Source organism: Melospiza georgiana, chromosome 1 (assembly GCF_028018845.1).
Source record: "Melospiza georgiana isolate bMelGeo1 chromosome 1, bMelGeo1.pri, whole genome shotgun sequence".
In the NCBI taxonomy this organism is placed as follows: Eukaryota; Metazoa; Chordata; class Aves; order Passeriformes; family Passerellidae; genus Melospiza; species Melospiza georgiana.
Window position 1 is genome coordinate 32678269 of NC_080430.1, and position 23592 is coordinate 32701860.

The following is a 23592-nucleotide window of genomic DNA, read 5'->3' on the forward strand; positions in this document are numbered from 1 at the left end:
TAAAAAATTTTTCTCTTCTTCCTAGCCAAAATATCAATTAATGTTTTTAGAGAAAACAGAACTTTTCAGCAAAAATTTGCCCTCTTGGGCTGAATGATACAAAATCAATCTTTTAACACCCCTCTGAGCAACAGGGAAGCCTGAATTAATTTCATTAAAATATGATGAAAAAATAAGGGTCTCATGCAGCCATGATCATGTGCTTTCACTGCAATTATCCACTCTCCTGACTGGGAGAGCTCTGTGCCTCCATGAATCATGGTGACTATAAAATGCATCGTTAACAATTCATTAAATCAATATGAGAAAAGCAGCAGAGTAAAACCAATGTCCAAACTGTAAATTAACTCTGGCTGCTGCAAAACTGGAAGTGGGTCAGCTGAGATGCCCATACAACAGGCCAGGAGCTTACAGAGACTTTGGAAGACCATGGGCACTGCCAGGATAGCTGCACCTCCTCCTTGCACTGTCATCATAGTGAAAAAACCCACAACAAACCCATCCAGAGGTAATAAATAACCTTACTTCCTTTCCATACCTTTAGCAAAGGTGTGTGTTGCAATCTGAATGGTCAGAATCTCTTATTGTGCTTTGTCTTCAACTCCTGGTCTGCCATGGGCAGGGAAGACAAGTCCACCTGTGAGGATGAGTGGGCCAGGGCACTCTGTGGGTCTGTGTCTCTAGGCTGAGCTCTTGTGAGGATTTGCAAAGTGCTGCAGATGATTTTTTGGGCTCCCCTACCTTCCCCACAAGCTGCTTTCCTGAGGCATTTTGGGCCACTCTCACACACATGGCAATGACTGAGCAGGGAGTTTAGAATTTGTAGGGAGGGACCAAAACCAGCAGAGTGGCAGGCTCATTCAAGCCTTCCCTCAAGAGCAAATCTGCCCAAAAATTATTTGTATCACAAAAAAAAAAAAAAAAAAAAGCTACATCTTTCATGGTGCAACTTGAGGCCATTTCTCATTATCCTGTTGGCTGTCACCTGGAGGAAGAGACTGATCAGCCCCTGCTACAACCTCCTCTCAAGCAGTTGTAGAGAGAGACAAGGTCACTCCTGGGCCTTATGCTGTGGTCAAATGCCAAGATTGGAAAACCGTCTTTAAAAAAGTCTTTAAAATGGAAACAATTTTAGATTGGATATTAGGAAAAAATTCTCCACAGAATGGGTTGTCAAGCATTGGAACAGGCTGCCCAGGAAGGGGTGGAGTCCCACCCCTGGGGGAGTTTAATAAATGTGCAGATGTGTCTCTTAGGGAGTGGTTTAGTGCAGGGTTAACAGTTGGACTCAATGATCTTAAAGGTCTTCTCCAACCTAAACCACTCTGTGATTCCATGACCAACCCCAACACTGGAATTTGGGAAATGCAAGACTGCAGGAAACACCTTCCCATAAAAGAATGGCAAAATGCACAACTTAGCTACTACAAAGGCAAAAACCAAAGGTGCTGGAATTTCTAAAAGTCTGTTTGATCAGTTGCAAGGGTTAAATAATTTTTCAGTGATAAACTGAGATAGTTGATACTAGATACTGATCAGGAGTTTTTTTTTTTTATTTTTCCTTTCCAGTACAAGAAGAACTGCAGCCTGCTAAGGCGGCTTTGTTTACATGTTTGGTTCAATCAGCTGATGCCCACTGTCCCGTGTGAAGCAAGGCACAGATGATTTCTTCCCAGGAAAATAATTTGTCAAGCCCTAAGCAGAGTTCCCTTGAGAGATCACTGGTAATGGCAGACAACATTTACCTAAATGTACCTGGCTGCCAAACCAAGATTGTCTTGTTTTGCTTTACTTTCTTGGCCAGAAGCCAAGTTCATACTTCAAATCCCTTTTTTTTTTTTTTACCTTTGCACTTCCTTTTTTTAATTTTTGTTAAAGTTCCTGTGAGCAGCAATAAACAGTTCCTGTGTTGGTGTTGCGTTGATGGCGGTGTGATAGCAGAGTGAGCATGCCAGCTCTGTCAGTCTAGACATGCAGGTACACATGATGTGTTCACACCCTGTCATCTGACAGCCTTCAGGTAGCAGAGATGTGTATCTCCTCAATGAGATTTAATAACTCAGCTGCTAAAGCTGTGAAGTACCAGGCACTTCCTGCCCACGCACTTCTTTGTCAGATGAAGCCCTAAATCTCCCTGGATGTGTGTTTCTTTGCTGGGAGGATGTTTAGGATATATTTCAAACCTTTTCTCCTTTATAGCTGCCTGATTCAACTCACTCGTTTAAATTGCAAAGGTGTTTCTCAGAGACCAAGAATAATAATGTAGAAATTATAAAGGTAATTTAAGATCTGATGATGATCCATGGGTTTCAAGCAATCCTTCAGTGTTCCAGACACTCATTTTCAGACAAGTCAGCTATGGCTAAAACACTTAGAGAAATCAGCTCAGTTTTCAGATGGTCCCTTCAGTCTTATCACATTTTTCTTAGCTTTTTATTCTTTTCACTTCCTTTACAATTCTGTTCTGCCTGGCTCTTTCTTCCCTTCTCCTCTCCTCTTGTGAATGTTGGCTGCAACCACACCACAGATGGACCCAAATATTTTCTGTGTCAGCCCTGCAGGAATGTGTAATCTAAGGCCCAAGAGCAGAGGAGGAAGAATGTGAAGGACTGGAGTGTCACAGTAAAGCCACCTTTTAGTTATTACCCCAGCCCTGGTGGGTTTGGATTCCTCTAACCACAGGCCTGATCCTCAGTGCCTCTGAAGTCTATTTACAACATGTTTAATAATTTCTACCAGCTGGTTCTTATTCAGACTGTCACTCAAAACTTATGTAACAATTTCATGTATCAAATAACATGGCAAAAAACTCCATCGTAACCAACTTTATTGTTTTTAGGCTGATAAATTTTTGGTTTTAATTAACAGGCATTTGTTGTCAGCATTATTTCTCTGGAGGTTCTCAAAACCCTCTTGGGAATGAGCATTCAAACTTCCTTTCTCCCCAGCAGACTTTGGATCAGGCTCCCAGTGCTGAACCACAGTGTTTGAAGGTCACTTTTCACTTCTAGGATCAACAACCTGGAAACAAAGGAGTGCAATTAAAGTTAATGTCCCACATGGTTTAAAAAATAATTGTGAATGCCTTCGAAACCTGACATTTCAACTGGGAATGGAGCTGATTGAACAACAATAAAAAAAGCAACAATCACATGAGGACGCTGCAGTCATATGATTTTTTTTGCACAGTCAGTTAGAGCTTTGACTTGGATTTATGCTCCCCCTTGTTTCTGTCAGATAATGAGGGCTCAGTTTAAACAGGCCTGTAGCCCTAAGGCTGTTGCTGTCACCCAGCTCCTTGGCTGGCAGCAGCAGGGAGGGTTAGCTCCAGCCAGGAGGATGCTGAAGCACAGATTCTAAATATGCAACATCCACAGGACTGGACATCAGAGCCTGCACTACTGAGAGAAATGCTGGCTAGGGTGCTCCGGGTAGTGGTAATAACTTACACAGTTAATAGAAAACACTAGAAAAGTAGAAGAAACTACAAAAAAAAAAAAAAAAAAAAAAAAAAAAAAAAAAAAAGTAGTCAGAGTTCTAAAATCTCTTTCCATTGGGCAATGTCTTCATTCTGTTGACAGTGCCTTGGAGTGATGGACTTCCACCTGCCCTGCCCAAAATAAAAATGGTTTACTGCTGCCCAGCTTGCTGTTTTCTGGCTAGCTGGTGTCACACTTACGCTGTTCTCTGGGACCACTGAAACTACTACTCAATTCTCTCTCGAGGACTGTACTTGGCTCTATGCCTTGCCATCTCACCAAAGCCTGTCCTTTGCTGCAAACAACAGCCAAAAACTTCACAAGGCTGCCAGGGCTTCAGTGAAAAGCAGCTGCTGCACTGCCTGTAGAAGAACACCTGGCTTGGCAAGCCCATAGAACCTGAATTTGATCCACCAGGTGCAGTGTTTGCCAATCTACTCTGCTCCTCTTGAGCCACTGGTTATACCTCATTGTTAGGCTGGCAGCAAAGTCTATTTTTTGTTTATTGCTAGAATCCAGAAGTTTATACAATCAGTTGTCTGTGTGGGGGTCATGGATATTGAGTGGCCATCAGCACACAGGGGCTGTGATGGCACCTCTAGCCATGGTTAGATTGGATGGGCATCTACCCACTAAATGTTTAAATAATATTTTCCTTAACAATCACCTCTGATCAGGAGCCCAGTCAAGAGATGTGTTGGAATTGGCCATGTTCCACTCAGTTTAGAGTTGTTGCCCAGCATACGAGATGAGCCATGTGTTTAAGGAGCGATGGGTTCATCAAATGCAGGGAGCTGTGGCAGCAACACTTGCAAATCAGGCTGGGGCAAGAGTTAATTTGGATTCCTAATTTAAAAACAAATTAAGCACAAAAATTGATCACAGCGCAAAACTAGTATAAGAATGCCTGTGAGGTGAATGGTGTGGCTCCAAACAGGTCTCTCAGTAATCCCAGGGAACGCTGAAAGCAAAGGGAGTGAGTCATAAGCACATGAGCCGAAAGAAGCCGAAGACAAAATCATGCATCTCTGCTTAATTCCATCACATGATGAGTCCCGGGGCCCTTCATTTAATGGGAGAGCGGAGCGGCGGGGCAGCTTCACTCTCGCTCCCGCCGGCACCGGAGCGGTCTCGGCGCGCAGCTCCGGCAGGACCCGGCCCGGCTCTGGAACCATGGGCGCCGCTCGGCCCCTCGCCCTGCTGCTGCTGCTGCTGCTGCCGGCCCAGGGGCTGCTCTACGCTGCCGCCACACGTGAGTGCTCCCCCTGCCCTCAGCCCTGCCCGGAGAGCTCCGTGTGCCCAGGCAGCCCGGCCGGAGCGGCCGCTCCCCGCGCCTGGAGCCCGGCCCGCCCGGGAGCGACAGCCGGCCCCGCCGCAGGGCGGCCTGGCCCGGGCTACCCGAGCTGCCGGAGCTGGAGGAGCGCGCTGAGAACCGCTCGCTAATCCGCTCCCTGTGCTCCACAGGTACACGGAGCCGGCTGCAGCTGAGGCTTGGCTCTTGGCAGCGAGTTCTTAGCGATGCTTCCCCAGCTCAAGCGTGGCTAAAACGGCAGATGCAGAATGGACTTTGCGCAGTTGGCTTGGCTCAGCTGTGCCTGCGAGGGGCCAGGTCAGAAACTGTGCTCCCCACTGGGACACTTGGACCTGGGTGTCCCAAACGTCAAGGAGCCCAGCCAAGGAATTAGATCTGCAAGCCACAGTGGGCAGGGAGTGGGCTGAGCTGCTTCTTTCCGGGCTCCCAGCTTGACTCCAGTCATAGGATGACTGAGTTCAGGGCTGGGAATGTAGAAATGGGATTTTAAGCTCAAATTCCAGAATGTACAGTATGGAAATTGAAAACCTTAAAAGCTGAATCCATCTGAGCATTCACCTAGCCTTGTACCTGCCTCCAATGGAGAATAGTACTGGATGTATAACTGTGCAGGTCAGGGCACTTTCCCAGCTTTTGATGATTTACAGCATTTATAGAATTGCCTCTGTCAAATGCAGAGTCATTGTATTTAACAGTTTTTACTAGACTTTTTCCATCTGTTCATGCATTTTGGGTTTTCGCTGCAACACGTGTAAAATTTTGGGACACACTACGTCCTGCCAGCAAAAAAATTCACACCTTAATTGTACCTTATGTGAAGAAGTACCTTTGATGTGCTTAGAACCTGTAACCTGCTGGTTTCATTTGATTCCCCTTAACTTTTGTTCCTTCAGCTTTTTCCTCCATGCTGTTCATGGTTCTGTTTTTATATTCTCCCCCGTCACCTCTTCCCCAGGCTTCAAGACACAGTCTATACAGCTGTTCCTCATATGGAAACAATTCTATCCCTTTGTAGCGTCCCCACCACCTCTCCCTGTATTTTTTCAGTTCTTTTATAGTGATTGAGCTGCAGAGAACAGAGCATACAGTACTCAAGACATGGCATTATAAAATGCTGTAATGATGTTCCCATCTTTGTTCTCTATCTAGCCTTTTCCCAGGTTTTCAACTACCAATGAGTGCTGCATTCAAAACTGCAAAGCTGAAAGATTCCATTTCTGAGTTTAAAGCTAGTTTAGAGCCCCTTATTCTCAATGTAAGGTTACATTTAACACTGTTGAATTTCATACAGTTTCATTCTTGAGTCATCTAATTTCATACAGTCCTCCCCTTTATTACTTTAATGCACAGTCCTCAGCAGATTAAAGAACCACGCTGTTACCTGTTTTCCAGATTATGAACATTTAAATTATTTTTTCAATGGAGAAAACTGGGCACTTATTCATAACTTTTTTTTTTTAATATCCTAACCAATCATTTACTCATGTGAAATCAATCCTTCATTCTTATCCCACGGTAACTTAATTGCTTTATGTTCCTTTAGCAAGGGACCTCATCAAGTGCTGTCTGGAACTCAGGCAGACTGTAACAAGCAGGTCAGCCTTGTTCCCATGCTCTCTGTCTCCCTTGCAAAACTCAGAATATGTTTGTGAGCAATGCACTCCTTTTATGGCAAATCATATTAATGCACTGTACCTACTTGCTCTGTTCTTCACTGCTGTTCCTACCAGCTTCTCCAACTTGAGCCCCAAAGGGTTTTTTTAATCCTCTAAATCTTCCCTGGAAGTGTTTTTAAAAACTGTCATCACATTTGCCAATTTTTGTTTCTCAGTCACTGAAGCAGTGTTAAGCAAGATGTTACATGCTATGGTTAATAGCTCATTTATTTCACTCTTGAATAACTTCCATACTTGGGCCATCCTATCTAGACAACTTTGTCATTTTGTTGATTTGTTCCATAATTGGGTTTTATGTGCCAACACTTCATTTTGAGAGATATTCTCTGTCATTGTAAAAAAAAAATTCTATCACAGAAACTCCCTATGTTCTTCCTTTGTGAATGAAAATATAAACCAGATGACCTATTCAACTTTTGTGCTACTCCTTTACCTTCCCTGAATGCTTTTTTTGCATCTACATCATATTTTGGCCCCATACATCCTGGCAAGCTTTCCAACTTATTATCTATTTGGTGAAAAAATGTTAATTTGTAGTTTTTATGGTTTTTTTCAAGTTGCTTCTCAAATTCTTTTTTGTCCTGCTTTATTATGTTTTTATACATAACTTTAGAAAGTTTATGTTACAGTCTGGTGCCATTCCATCAACCTTTTTACTTCTAATACACTTTTATCCTCTTTAGCTGGGTCATCTTTCTATTTCTGCTGTCCTAACATTGCTCTCATTCTCTCTCTCATGGCTAATACACTTTCACAGGAAATACTGAACTTGTCTCTGCTATGTTTTTCATCAAAATGAAAGCCAGAATGAGAAAGAAGAAAGTCAATCAAAGTATAGGATCTCTTCCCCTATGATCACCTCACCAAAACTATTACAGGAATCTGTTCCTTGGAGCATAACATTACTCTGTCTATTTCAAACTGAATTGCTCTAATTTTGGTTACGACCAACATCTGTCCTTGAGTGGTTTTCATTGTTAAAAAAGAAATACAGTAAAGCTTTTTGTTCCTTTAAATTCACCAACTGAAAATCTTCAGTTCCATGTGTCAGAGAAACCAGTGCAGAAGTCTTTCCTCATCTGAAAAACCATCTTTGTCTTGTCCTGAAGCTTGTGAAACATTTTATATTTGACTGAAATAAACAAAGCACATCAGAGAGGCAAAGAAATACCTAAGCAGCTTGTGATTTAGAAGCAGTAACAACAGCTATTACTGGACTAGAAAATGAAATCTGAATTCAAGGATTGTTAATGAGAACACAAAATTAAAAGCATTTATAAAATTAAAAGTGCTCCAGCTGTTTTTGATAAATTGAACATTTGGGAAAAAACAATGATTGAAAAGTTTTGATCTGACAAAATCAAAACATTTTTATTCATAAAATAATTTTTACAGAAAATCAAGGAGAATAGGAAAAATAAATTACAAAAATTATGTAGCCATTTACTTTTGAATGATACATTAATTTAATGATACCCAAAGTGTAATTGAACTTGCTAAGCCTTTGTGAAGTACTTTTATAGTTGCTAATTTGTTTTTTTCCTGAGCAAAGTTTCTGAACAACAACATTACCAAACTCTCCTTCTGTCCAAGACTCAAAACAATACAGCATGTGATACAGGTCATTAAGTCAATACCAGTCATAACGTTATGCTTGCTCACATCAAAAAATATTAAATCTGCAGGAAAGACTTGATTCAAGTGATTTAAGTGAGACTGCAGGGAGTTCCTGGAGGGCAAAAGACTGTGGGAGATTGTGTCTCTGAGTGCAAAATCTGTTATTTTCCTCAAACCCTTCAGTCCTCAAGAGTGGGGAGAGAGCTACTGGCATCAGCTCAGAGTGGGGATGGGGCTGGCCAAGGGATGTTCTTCCTGCCCAGCAGAAATCTCACTGGGCAATAAAACACCAAGAGAAAGCAGCTCCACTCTTCTTCTGAGCTGTTTCTCTGATTCTCTCTTGCAGTAAAATTAGGAGCCACCCACCTGTAAAGACCATGCTTGAACTGGCTACACCTGCTCTGTGTCTTTTCCAAAGCTTGGAAAAATTCCAATACAACCAGTTTGCTTACGGCATACAGGGCAATTCTTGCCCTTCTTACAGGCCTCTGCATTTTCCTTGAAGTCATCCAGAACTTTGTTGCACTTGGGTATAAATCTAAGTATAAATCTGCATCAGCTGTACCTTTACAATAAACCATGGAAAGCAGAAATCCTAACTCCCTTAATATTGTGACAGAATGGCACACCCAGCAGTTACCTTACCTGATTAACATGGCAGAGCCCTGTAAAGCCTCCAGGCTTCCATGGAACTATGCCCATGAGCCCTCTTATAAACATATTTTTATGGCATCCTACAGTGGCCAACGTGTTCCTACAGGTTACTTGGATATTTATGTTGCTTTTCACTATGTATCCTTTGTGACAGAAAGAGGGATCCTAGAAGCCTGGGAAAAGTTTGAGCCCATCATTTGTAGTAATATGAGAAGAAAGAGGTTATTGAAGTTATTTAATATCGGAGCCATTTCTAAATAAAAGGCATGAAGCTAATATGTTATTGTTGTTCTATTATAAACACATTGAATTTACTATTCAGCTCTAAATTTCCTTTTCTGGAAATACCAGCTTCTGTTATAATTGGTTCCACCCCTCCCACCCAAACCACCAGCCAACTCACCAAAGGAGCTGCACTGGGTCAAAACTAATTCCTGGCACAACTTCCACTAGAGCAGAACTCAGAATGAATTTATCCCATTAACCTTTTACTTGTAGATTTATTACCAGGCAAAGCAGTCAGAAATCAAGCAACCTCTGTGCAGGGAGCCTGACTGTTGCAGGGTTATGTAAACTCTTGCAAACCATTGCTCTGATACGGTCAAAACATTGTAAACATATTTATTCTTTGTCTGGGAAGTTTGCAAGTCTGCAAGTAGAAAAATATGTCAGTCTGACAATGGTGGAATTGTCTTTGTGTTGATTATAGTTGATAAGTGTTTATAGCTGCAATGATAAAATTCCATCATTTTCTACTGGTGGAAAGTTTTCTACTAGTGCATGATTAAAGTTCAGCACAAGAGTAATGTTTTTATAGAGTAGTAGGGAAAATTGCATTACATTAACACTGATGTTTGATTTTCTCTCTAGGGTTTCAAGATGTGTTGAACCATGGAAGCACTTCTCCTGTGACATCCTACAAGAAGCTACATGGCTGGTCTAGTGATCAAAATAAATGGAATGAAAAACTTTATCCTTTCTGGGAAGAAGGAGATCCCAGATGGAAGGACTGCTGGAAAGGTGATAGCACATACACATTTCAAAGACACTTGAAAAACTGCAGCGGCCACAAAGTCCATCACAGTGCAGAGTGCAGGTGCTATAGAGCATTTTCATAGGGGCAATATCCACTGCTGCACAGAATGGTGAGTTAGAGAGGATTGGGTTTGATACCATCCCCAGTGGGCTGTCTGAGGAAGCAGAACAGTGAGTTATTTCATAAAATGCTTTCCCATTATGACTAATCTCAGACAGACATTAATACTTACCAAGAAGTACTGATGGTCAGGGCTCCAGCACAATCTGTTGCAAGAAACATGCTCTGGAGGACAGGCAGCTTCAACCGCTGCCTCAGCAGGGCACGTGGGCTTCAGACTGACAGCTTCAGCAAGCACCATGTCTGAGCTGAGGGTCAATGACTGTCCCTGGGGAGAAACGCAAATTTTCTCCTTTGAGATACACTGACCGCCCCACAGGTAGAAAATTACCTTCTTAATTTTAGGAAGAACATTAATGGCAGACCAGTGAGTGATCTGGGGGGATATGCTGAGTCCCTCTGATTGTTTGAAGTTGGGGTTTTGGTAAGAGCACAAGTGACTTAGGAGCACGAAAGCCCTTAGAAACAGAGTAACCACGAAAGCCTTTCCACTGTAAATGGTGCAAGTTGATGGCAGCTTCTGCTGCAATGCATCTTTCACTGCAGCAAAGACCAATTTTCTTTTTTCAGGCGGAAGGGTGACAGCCAAACTGGACAGTGACAGCCCAGCACTGGTAGGATCCAACGTGAGCTTCACGGTGACTCTCCAGTTTCCCAAGTGCCAGACAGAAGATAATGATGGCAACATTGTATACAGGAGAAACTGTACCCGGGGTAGGTAATGGCAATGTCCCTGCACCAGGCTCACACCTGCCTGTGCTGCTGTGTGTCACTGAGCTCTGACAGCACCGCAGGCACACCCAGGGAACAGCAGCTGTGCTGATATCACTGATAACTGATAACTGATAACTGATAACATTTACCTGTGCATGCCCAGCCTGTGCCACACCAGTTTTTTCCTAAGAAGATCACTGTGGTATTTTTAGTGCTCTGCCCCACTCCAGATACACGGACCAGGTAATTTGAGACTGACCATAGCTATAAACTTGCCTTCCCAAAGCAGTCACATAATCTGACTTCCCAACAAAACTGTCACTGCTTTTCAGCTCAGGCACTATGTTGCACTGTTTTCATCGTTGCACAGTTACACTGTTTTCTTTCAAGTTTATAAAGCTGTCAAATTATAAAATTGGAGGGTTTGTTTTTTCAATTATGAATTGTAGAATTCACTTATCATATCTGCACAAAAAAGCAAATCTCACACTTCCACATTTTAGGAATTAAAAAATGAACAAATAAATATCTAAAAATCAAGCAATATTTTTCTCAGAAAATCACCCTTTTTCATCTTATTTACTACTACATGGAGAAAAAAGCCTATCATAATTCCAGTGTTTTAAGCTGCTGGATCTAGAACAACACATGCTGTTGTACCTTTCATCCTCTGAATGCATAAATGTTCAACAAATTTTTTTACTGATCAAAGTAATTTTCATTTCATACCAGCAAGTTTTTTGTCAGCCTAGGTTGCAGTTAACTATCTATTTTTTTGTTAGCAGCTTATATCCATATTCTACTTAATATCTGCTGTGCTGTTTGGGGGAGGAAACTTCCCATTTACTATTCAGAAAATGACAGAAATTAATTTCTAAGTTATTTAAAGGTGCCATAGAAAACTTTTCTGACAAAACAAACAATAAATAAATAAAACCTTAGAGTGCTTTCACAGCCACTCTTTGTACTTACAATTTTAGATTCTGCCTGCCAAGTATTTAGGTAGCTCTGTTATCCTCAGTGGAACAGTAGCATCCTGTGTAATCAACAGCAAATTTTTGGGCAAGCACTTCTAAATTGTGTCTGGCCCCTGAGACAGTAAAGTTTTAAAAAAAGCTTCTTAACAAAATAGCACCAAGACAGAACCATTTTGTGTTTACATTAAAAACCAAACAAAGCACAACTTCAGGAAAATGAATTACCGTCAGTCTAAAAATACCCCACTTCCCCTGCTGTTTAAATGCAGCCATTGCTATAACCTGCAGTGCTTGCCTCCTATTTTCTGACTCTCTGCACACCTCCCAGTTGACCAGAACATGTCCTCCTTCTATCCTTAGATCCTCCAGCTTCCATGGATCAGCAAGTCTATGTCTACAACTGGACTGAATGGACTGACAGCTGTGGCTGGGAAAACTGCACAAGCAACCACAGCCACCATGTATTCCCAGATGGGCGTCCTTTCCCTCATCACCCGGGCTGGAGAAGAAGGAACTTTGTCTATGTGTTTCACACTTTTGGTTAGTACTGCAACACATGCCTTGGCTGGGGTGATGTTGCAAACCTTTTATTCCCTTTGTACACAACTCATTTGTCAAGCATGTTTTACTAAAAGCGCTTTTTAAATGATTCCACACTCTTGAGTGGAAATACTGAATTAATTCCCCACTTTTCCAGAGAGGCCATCACTTGTTTGGTTTAGGAATCATGGATTACCAGAAGATTCTCTTTAAACCTACATTCACAATACTACCACTGAAGAAAATGAATTTCCTTTCAGGATTACTCAAGATCTTTTTCTAGGAAAATAGAGAGTCTGAGCAGGTCAGTCAGACGATTTATTGACAGCTCACTGCCATTTAAGACTTTCAGATTTAAGAGAGAACGCAGTGCTGTGTATCACCAGTTTAACAGTGCAGCACTTCTTGTCTCTAGGGAGGCAAGAACTGCCACTGACTGTTCTGCTGCTCTGGTCACAGATGCTGATTTTCAACGTTTCCTGATCCTGAGTATGTAATGGTTGGGCTATTCCTGCCATTGGCTACATACTAAATCTTAGTGCCTTCAGTTCTCCTGGCTAGATCACTATTATTGTCAGTATCAGTAGTAGTAGTAGTAGTAGTAGTAGTAGTAGTAGTAATAATAATAATAATAATAATAATCCAAATTTTATGCAGAGGTGATTACTATCAGTCAGCTGTTAAAAAGACAAAAAATCAAATATATAAAAATGGTTCTAGAATATGAAGCAAGAGGTATTTTATCTTCTGGCTACGCTGAAAGCAAACACAAGATCACTGAAAATGCCTCACACCATCCACTACATAATCTTAATGACTTAATGTATTGTAACTGCTTTGGAAAGAAGTAGATGTCTTGGCAATTTTTTCTTGGATTAGTGAAACTGGGGACATCTTTTTGACAACTTTAAAAAACCGGAATTTATGTGAGTAAACACACTGTAAAAGTATCCAGTCCTTCAAAATCACCTGTCAGATTATTGGAAGACATTTCTAAACTATTAATTTTGATTTTGACAATCTAAGATTCTCAGAGACTTTGCCTCTCATAAACCAACTTGTGGTGAGGCTGAGGGGGAAAATGGAGTCTGAGATGTTCAGACTCCATTTTAATGTTCATTTTCACGTTCTGAGTTCATGTTCTGTTTCAGGTCAGTATTACCAAACAACGGGACGATCTTCAGCAAAGTTTTCAGTGAACACAGCAAATATCACCCTTGGTGAACACGGGATGGCAGTGTCCATTTACAGGAGAGGCCACTCAGGATTTGTTCCGGTTGCAAGAGCAAAAACCACCTACTCTGTGACAGGTGAGCGTGCTGGAACTGGCTGTGCTGACATGCTGGGGGTGTTTGTTGCTTAGCTGTTAAAATAATTCAGCACAAGCATTGTCTGGCATGAAAAGAAGAACATTGGCCTGATAAAGGTTTTTAGCATGAAAGTGGAATCTCTGGTAAATTGCCTTGAGTAGCTTAAGTAACCTTATTGTCCAATTCAGCAGTGACTCCTCCACTTTGTATTGGAAAACGATTTACGAGAGATAATGCATTCTTCCACAGATGTCTGTGATTCCTCATTTGTTCCCATATTTTTCTGGCTCTTTCCTACTGACATTCACTCCTCAGGTCATAAATCAAATTAAAGTACACACCTGTGTTAAAGATACCATGTTTGCATCTCACACTCTGGCTGCTGCTGTTCAGGGGCTTTGGAACTGTTTATTGTTTGCAGCCAGGTATCTCTGCTGTATTTATTTACCTCTTTTTTCCCCCCTCCAGACAAAATTCCAGTAATTGTGAGTATGTTCCAAAAACACGACCGCAACATCTCAGACTCCATTTTCATCAAAGACTCACCAATTACATTTGATGTGAAGATCCACGATCCCAGCTACTATCTGAATAATTCTGCCATCTCCTACAAGTGGAACTTTGGAGATGGAAGTGGCTTGTTTGTAGCCAGTGGTTCTAGTACATCTCACACCTACACTCTGCAAGGAAACTTCACTCTGAATTTAACTGTCCAAGCCATTATACCTGTACCTTGCAGGCCAGTAACACCCACTGCACCACCACCCACCTCAGCAGGTAAGCACTTTTCAAACAGCACTGGCAGTAGGAGCTATGCTAAAACTCTATATTCTGATGTTTTAAGTTAATATCTTTAGTAGTTTTACTGTCATTGTGAAAGAGCTGCAAGCCTCTGGAAGCCCTCTATAAAATTGGCTTAGAGACAGAATCAATAAGCATTAACTCCTCTAGGATTCTGTGGTAGGGATCACTTACACATTTACCTCCTTATGCATCCAGTTCCACCACCACACTTACAGCATACAAAGGTCTTCAGGTGAACATAAATATAAGTTTGTATTATCTCTGCCACACTTGGTCAGGAGATTCTAGCCTTGTCTACTCAGGGTCATCTTCTGCGGTAAGATGTAAATTTCAAGTGAGAAAAGGGAATTTAAGAACACTCTTATAGCAAGCTCCTTTCTGGATTGCATTAACTTCCGTCCAAAACTAAATAAGATTGGATTGAACTAGAAAAACCTAGTCATATTCAAAAATATGGGATTTCCACATGGTATTAACCCAGAACAGCTTTTCCACTTTAAATTTATTGACTAACATATTTCAGAATAACTTTTATTATGTTCAGCATTGGTTTATCCTCTCAGAGGGTTTTAAGAAGGCCTGCAGTTTCAGCCATAATACTACTACTGTGAAACTGTAAATGTGGCTATATTTTTCAAATTTCATATTTTTAATATGTGCTCTTACCAAAATATGGAGTGAGAATGAAAAATGAAAGGAAAGATATAATTTTCACCATTTCCCCTCTTCATTTTTCCACTAGCTGTAATGTAGAGCAGTGGGAAAATACCAGCTTTTAAAAAAGCATTTTAAATGTTTTATTGGCCTTTGGATTTCTTATATAATTGATTTGGGGATTTTAAAGAAGTATTTAATTGTATTACACCTTGTAGTCTCCCTTTTATTTCACAGAGATGGGTGACTAGCCAGGTGGCTTTTGGAGTGAGTGAGGCTCCCCAGGCCACTCTGGGGTTCTAAAGCTGGGCACTTGTGCTTTCTTTAGGGGTTACAGCCATGAGCTATTACACAGATACACACATGACTGCACAGCTGCAAACCAAGGCCACTGACAGCCTGTGGAATGCAGGAACAGCTGGAACATGTGGCTGTGCTCAGAATACCCCAAAGCAGGGCTTGTTCTAAAGTTGTTGCATCTCTATCTCTTCTGCCTCGAACAGCTCCAACAGGAGCATCTTCTGATTCTGACTCTTCTCCCACTGTGGAGTCAGTGCAGGACAATCCTGATGGAGGCTGCCACATTTACAGAAATGGATACTATGGAAGCAGTATTGCTGTTGTAGGTAAGGATGTGTGTCAACACCTCCACAGAGGAATGATGTTAACAATGAGCAACAATACATGGTAGAAATAATGTTTATTTAGACACGTCTTTATCAATTACATAAGATCCACAAAAAGATCCTTCTCATGGACATAGCTGAGAGTTTTAGGGATTAATGTGCAGACATCTGACTGGCTGACTTTGGTTTCTGCCTGCACTCTGCCAGGGGCTAGTTGCAGAGGTTGTGACCCCTTGCTTTCAGACACGTGAGGCTGGACCTTGGTCTGGATCCCTGCTGATGGCTGACCCCACGTGCTGGTGGGGACGTGCATTGTGTCACTCCTTTCTCTGTCACCACCTTCTGAACATGCCACAGCAGGAGCCCATGGGCTGGGGAGGAGGTTTACCTAAGGTTGAACTGGCCTTTGAATGCAGAGAAATCTCATGTAGTGGGAAGTGATTTAGCAAAATAAGGAAGTAAATAACAATAATGAGGGGGAAAAAAGGCAGACCAGAAAGGAGCAGCCTCACAGGGAAAGCACTGGAAAATTTCTCAGCTTTCAAAGCCTTCAAGAGGAGTGCTGAGGGAGGGAGGAGGTTATGAAAAACAAGACCTGAACTGAGCATCAGCCAAACACTCGAGGTTCAGTACACACGGACTTCAAGGCTTGTCATGTGTCCTACAGTTGATATGTGTTTCCTCTCCCAGAGGGAATCCTCGAGGTAAATATTATTCAGATGACAAGCATCCAGATGACAGAAAGTCAAGCTGAAAACTCACTGGTTGACTTTGTTGTTACCTGCCAAGGGAGGTAAGTGTGTGAATGAAGCTGTCAGTCTTCCCAGTTTAAAACTAATTAGGTGCTGGAATGCTATATGCACTTAGATGCATATGAACAAAATTTGGGAACTGCAGTGTTTCTATTTCTTGATGGGAACTAAAGATAATGCAAGTCTCATTTTTAAACTATGCCAACAGAGGCTACTGCCAGGGACTTAGGATTCAGAGCAAACATTCAGTCTCAGTAAAAATAAGGAACTGATTGTGGGGGAAAACACAATTTATAGTCTCCTGGCCAAGACAAGATTTCAGCACTTACAGTAAAGCAGGAAGCAGTTTACTGAAATTGTAAGGAAATCCTTTCTATTTGGCCATGAGTTTTTGACACTTGGAGTAAATGGGTGAGTCCAAGAAACTTCTTGGATGCACAAACATTGGACTAATATTCCTAGGTCTTAGAAGGTTAGAGTTGAGAGGACCAAGAAGTACAAGAAACACCATGGTAATACAACTGGAATACAATTAACCTCTCTTAAGGGAGTATCTTCTTTTCCAGCACATGATAAATACTACTTAAAAGAATTTGCATTCCTTTCTTAAAGATGTGTATTAAGTGTATGAAAGATCAGGGACTTTAAAAGTTGATGCAGGTAATCCTGCATCAAAACCATAAAAGGTTAAATGATAAGCAAAACAAGCAGATAATTATACAGATTGTATACAAGCATTCTATATAAAATCCACATGTACATATATAAATGTATAGGTATGCAAAAAGTAGATATAGTATTAATAAAATACACTTAAATCACTACAGTGCCACTGATTTCAACAGGCACCAGCATAAAACTGGTGCACCAGGGCAATGTGTCTGTGAACTGGGCTAAGTGGGCTGGCAGGACTCCACAATGCAATGAGCTCTCTCTCCCCATGCCAGTCTCCCCACAGATGTCTGCACGGTGGTTTCTGACCCCACGTGCCAGGTGTCCAAGAGCATGGTGTGTGACCCCATCGACGTCACAGATGAGTGCTTACTCACCATCAGGAGAGCTTTTGAGGAACCTGGGACCTACTGCATAAACATCACCCTGGGTGATGACACAAGCCAAGCCCTTGCCAGTGCCCTGATCTCTGTAAATGGAGGTGAGTCCACAAAGAGCAGATGTGGGTTGTTGGTGAAAAGCTTCTTCCTGTGGTCATTTCCCTGCAGGGGAGAGAACACAGGAGTCCATAGTGAGGTTCTTGTTATGCCTGGAAGCCTCGGCTGAGACTGCACCAGCTTGTCTAAGAGTCCATGCAAAGATAAAATGATGATTATTTCCCTGGGGGAATTTCAGCTGTTAGACCTTGGTTTGACTTCTGTTTACAATCCAATGAGTACAGTAATTATACAAGCTATTCAGTATCACAGAATATGAACAGTTCTTAAGCCATAATGTAATTTTCCACAGAAAAATGTTGGGCAGAAAAGCAGGTGGGGAACATGCCAGCCAATCCATTCCACACATGGAGAGATAGCAGAAACAGAGGGGAATTCAGCTCAAGAAATCAAAGTCTGCAGCACAGTTGGCTGCCCTGGGACTTCTTTACTGCCCATGGGCCTCGACATGGTTTCTATTTCTACATGAGGATAAGATGAATTATGTTCTGGAATGATCTGTGTTATATCCAGTGACTACAGAGTCTGCCCAGTTTTCCAAACCGTTTCCAAACTATTTCCAAAAAGGAGCTTTACCTTTGGTTGGATAAATATCACTGTGTCTATCTCATAGCTATCAAAGCAGTCTTGACAGAACCAGCTATGAAACTCAGCCTCAGTCAGAAGTCTAAAAGACAGTGCTGCCTCTCTGCTCCCACTTCATTGCCCTCCTGACTTCCTATTACAGTGTCCCAGTGACTCTTCTGAACTCTCTAATTACTATCACCCAAACAACTGAGCCTTTGCAGTCTTTTTCCATAGCATTTTTGATGGTTTGATTTAATCTAGGTGTAAGTTTATCTGAACTGAAATCAGTTCATTATGAATAAGGCACAATGCCTGACCTCTAAATGCATTCTGGTTCCTAAAGGTGAAACTAAGCATGCAGAAAGGTTTTTCTCAACTGTATGCACAGAGACTATAGCCCAGTAAGCCTGGTCTGTCTGGGCAAAGCTGACTTGAACTTTTGGGCTTCTGCTATATTCAAAGCAGAACTAGGATCTAAGAGAGATTGCTGCTTTAAGTTGCCTTCTGGATGAGCCTATCTAATTTTGTCAGTTATCCTATAGTCAGTGTAAACATTTCTTCAGCATAACAAATGGCAAGGATCAAATTAGCTTCACCTTGTGCAGTGCCAGCAGGGCCTTTCATTCCTGTCCATGCTGGAAGGGTAGCCACGTGTCTGAGGAGCAGAGCTCATATGAGAAAACTGGCAAAGCACAACTCACACTCTGGTGGAATCAAGAATTACGTGGATTAGGATGTGAAAGCACCACCTCCTGCCAGCCACTGACCTCCAGTGTTTAGCATTTTAGAATTACTAACTGTGCTTCAATTCATACAGCAATAAGTAAAAATGGCATTTTCTTTGGAAAGTCTATCTCACTGTAAAATAGAGGCTAACTTGTAATCAATCTACTTTCTGAACTGTAGGAGCATCATCTGGAACAACAGCAGGTGTCTTTATCTTCCTTGGCTTGTTGGCAGTGTTTGCTACCATTGGGGCATTTGTCCTTTACAAGTAAGTTGCTAGTTTCTATGATTAAAAACAGTTCCAAGAACTGTCAAAATATTATTTAAATTAACAAACTGAACAATTTAAATTTGCTTTAGCTACATTTTTGTTTAGTTACTATTGGAGCTTACAAATATTCTGGCAAATATTTAAGAAAATAAGATTACTGGTTTAGGCCACAAAACCATTGGAAATTATGCAGATGTTAAGGACTTTCAGAAAAAAATGGGCACATTCTGTGCCCATTAGCACAAACAGTAATACTAGCAGGCCTGGGAACTTCATCTAAGCAGAAAGCAAACTCAAACTGCATGATGTGGTTTATATATGCAGTGAAACCAAACAAATTCTTCATTAAATAATTGATTAATAAATTCTTTGGGCAAAAGGTGCTGAGCATGCAGGCTAGTAGTTGACAGAAGCACACACTGCTGCATTGTTATTATTCTCATGAGACTTTGGAAGTTTCTCTTTTGAGACTGCCCGAAGACTCCTGAGTCAAGTGTGGGCTCACCCTTCCCAGTGAGTGGTGAGAAACACACACACCCATGGAGCAGCAGTTCTCCTACTGCCTATCCAGGCCCCTGTCACCACTACTGACCCATGGCTGCCAGACACTGGATGTGTTTGAACGGGGAGGAGGAGAGGGAATGCATGATGAGCACATGATCAGTGCTGCACCCTCCTTTAGAAGTCTTCCAGCAACTGACTGTTCACATTCCTTGCAGGAGATACAAGCAGTACAAGCCCATTGAGAGGAGTGCAGAGCAAACACAGAAGCAGGAGGGATTTACTGCTTACTTCAGCACTTTCAAAGCTGTTTTCTTCCCTAATAGCACTGAGAGAAATCCTCTGCTGAAGAGTAAACCTGGCATTGTTTAAACCTTTAGTGTAACACTGACTATTAGATTAAGTACAGCACTTGTATCTGAACTATACTTTAATGAAGCTTTCTTCTTGTTATAAAAAAACCCGAGGGAGTAAGGGGAAAGCACATGTAGATAGGATGCTAACTTTTGGGGCTTGGTGCAATTAGCAATATTAAAGTAGTCTTTTGTAGAAAAACGAGGTAGTTTTAAGCACTTGCTGTTCTTGCTTGTGATGTAGGATACAATCTTCTGAATTACTAATACCCCCCACCCCCTTATCTGGCTTTTCTTATTTCTAGGTTAACAACGTGCAAAATTAATCACATCCAAAATCTGGAAGGGGGCGGGGGGGAAGGTAGAGAAGAAGTTAATTAAAAAAAAAAAAAAAAGACAAAACCCCCCACAAACCAATGAACTTGTAAACACTTAGCTTTTATTGCTGCTTAGAGCCTTAGCAGGATTCATGTCTTTGCTGTAAAGAGAGACATGGGGGGCAGGCATGTGTTATGTCCATGGCCTATTGCCAGGCATTCCCAGGCACTGGCACTGAGCTGCTGCCACTGCTGCACTGCTCAGGAGGTCCTGGCACAGACTGGCCCCAGGCCAGCCAGCTCCCCACCAAGCAAACCCCACATTCTGGGAACCACCAGAGGCACTGCCCCCACTGTGAGCTTGGCAGCAGCCACCCTGTGTCTCAGGGTTCAATACCATGGGTGCAGCTCATTCAATGCCAGCTGGCCTCAGGGCCAGAAAGCAGGGCTGGACACACTTAGCTTCCCACTGGACATGGCCAGCCGTGCATGAGCCTCACTATAAACGAGACCACAGACACCCAGGCAACAAGATGAGGCCCACTGGCTTGGCTCTCCCTGTTCAAACTTTGAGTTCCACGTAAAATTCTGAGTTGCAGCTGCTGATGCTGCCTTTGCCTCCTTTGCTTCCACTGGTCTTGAGACACTGGACTGGCACCACTGCTCCCAAGGGGGCAGATATGATCTACTGTAAAATAATAATCCACGTGACATAACATTGCAATACAACAATCTATGTCCAATGAAGGGTCAGCAGAAGAAGGGATCTAGCAGGAAGGGGCAGCATTCAACTGCCTTTTCCTCTTCTCTTTTCCTTTCTGTCTTTCCTGTTGTAAAGAGACATTAATTTCTGCTTGCTCCTCCATCCCTCTGACAACTCAATCAAATAAACGAAAACCCCAAGATAACTAAAACACTCTGCTCCAGTTTCTGCTTTGACATGATGCACCTTAGAAAATGTAAATTTATGCAAAATCAGTGTGCCTTCACTTGTTCACTCTAGCTGCAATTCTGTTAAAAGAACTCATTCTGAGGCCTTCCACAAGTGATCTGGCCTCACAGCCACACGTGCTCATCACTCAGCATCATGGCATTTCACAAACTGCTGAAGGCTGGCTCCTTGCATGATGAGAAAAGGAGGGCATCTTAATTGCAGAAAGGGAGGAGGTTGCTAAAAAGGTTCATGGAGATGAGCAAACAGACCAAAAATTCTTTATAGCTCATGTTTCAAAAAACTCCTTTGTTGTTAGCAAAGGTTATGGCCAAAATGGAGGCTGGGCAAATGACCTTACATAATCCATTTCTAAACACTGAATTCTTTGAAGATCTGTATTTCAATATAATTAGCTTATTTAACATGTCTTGAAATATCTCTGATATATACTGTTTTCTGTTCCTGTGGCAATACATAATTATAATTATAAACAAAACATAATTATAAATTTCCCTAGTGTTTTAGCAGATCTTCAAAATGCTTGTCATTTGTAATCTGAATCTAGTCTTCACTCCCCCTTCCCAGTGTGCACAGACACCTTCAATGACTTAAGGATATTTTTTTAAAAATGCAGACTCCAACATACCTGTGAGATTAATTCTTTAGCTCTAAAATTCAACAGTCCCTTTTCTTCTTTTGTTTCTAGGTTCTCTCATTATTTTAATTCTTTTGTGGCTATTTCAGCTGTATTATTAAAAGCAGTGTATTTGCTATTGTTCCATCTTCCTCATATGTAACATCCTATTGTCTAAGAACTACCATCTCAAGTTATTTTCTGACTTAAACAGGAAACACATTTTCTACAAAAATTACTCTTTAAGTGTGTGCTCTGTTATCAGTCAGGCAGGACTGTAATTTGTATTTGTTGCTCTAGCTTGAGGCAGGACAGGGGTTTAGTGGAAAGTTTAAGATGACTTGTAATGAAGCATGAAAACATAAAATCTGTCACAGCTCAGGATCAGTGAAGATGCAGGCTCCCACCTGGGCTACATGCAGAAAACATCTTGTTTCTGCAAAATGCTGCATCTTAGATGACATCTTAAGACATCTTAAGCTTTTGCATAGAAAACTCCTTTCAGGCATTTGTTAAGAACTTTTTTATACTTAAAGTATTAGGAATATCTTGCACTGTATCCCTTTAAGTGCCATGTCAGAATACTACATTTTTATATTACCATTTTTCCTTTTCAGCTGTAACTTCTATTTCATACATCTTTACTTTTATACAATGGAACTTAACTGCTGCACTGACAAATAAACCATGTAATGATTTTAAAAGAGTTCGCTGCTTTGTCTCAGAACAAGAAACTGCAAGATAAGCAACTTGATGGGTTGCCCAATTATTGATCAATAGAGTGTCTAACCCCATAAAACATGGGATGTGCCTTACCCTCAGCCCACACCTGGCTCTACCAGGGTTATCAAGCTGATTTTGCAGTCTCCCTTCAAGTGTACTCAGAGAAATGGCCCCACAAACCTGAGAAGCAAGGAGACTTTCTTAACACCCAGATGACACAATTTCAGAACAGATCAGGATACAAATGAGCTTCATGTCCTTCAAAGGCAAGAACAGCTGACAAACAACAGATTTGTGAATGTCAGCAAATGTTACAAGACAGGTTTCAGGCATTCCCTTTGGAGAAATAACATCAAGAATGACATCAAAGATAAATGTACATTGTCTTCATAGAAAGAACATCCTTTCAAACATGTCTTCAAAAGAAACAGAAACATCAATTGGGTAGCAAGTTTGTTAAGAATGACTTTAAAAAATTGAGTTGCAATTTCAAACCACTTATTTTGTTCCTCCCCTCTTTTTTTCTTGAATATTTTTTATAGCACACAATTAAGGCTCATCAGATGTGGCACTTTTTTCTTACCAAAAGTATTATTAAGCTGAAATCAAGGCTTTAAAACACCAGTCTCTGAAGGAATTGTAGAGGAATGAAACAAAACTTTGCAAGAGTCATCCAGACACTGTGGCTTATTAGTACAAACAATCACTTCCAGCTTCGTGCAGCATAGTCAAATTTTCTTTAATGATAAACTTTTATCACTACAGGTCCTTACAATTCACACAGAATTCCATAATCCCAGATTTGTTGGGTTGGAAGGGACCTCTGGAGATCATCTAGTCCAGACCCCCAGCCAAGGCAGGGAGACCTACAGCAAATGACACAGGAGCGTGTCCGGGAGGGTTTGGAATGTCTCCAGAGAGGGAGATTCCATGACCTCCTTGCACATCGTGTTCCAAAGCTCTGCCATCCTCAATGCAAAGTTCTTCCTCATGTTTAGGTGAAACTTCTTGGTTTTAGTTTATGGCCACTGCTCCTTGCCCTGTTGCTGGATCCCACCAGAAAGAGTCTGGCACCATCCATGACTATGTCTTTTAAACCTTAATATTTGACCATCATACTTCGTGA

The 23592-nt window shown here is 41.5% G+C and overlaps 1 protein-coding gene across 1 annotated transcript; it reads left to right on the plus strand.

Moving 5' to 3' along the window:
* Positions 1-4499: 4499 nt before the first annotated feature.
* Positions 4500-22409, plus strand: GPNMB (glycoprotein nmb). Its single transcript, XM_058040713.1, has 11 exons — positions 4500-4731; positions 9609-9758; positions 10465-10608; positions 11946-12125; positions 13277-13435; positions 13904-14212; positions 15397-15519; positions 16210-16312; positions 17219-17424; positions 18914-19001; positions 19724-22409. Exons 1-11 carry the CDS (start codon positions 4500-4502, stop codon positions 19875-19877), a joined length of 1848 nt encoding a protein of 615 aa, XP_057896696.1. The 3' UTR covers positions 19878-22409.
* The last annotated feature ends 1183 nt before the right edge of the window (positions 22410-23592 follow it).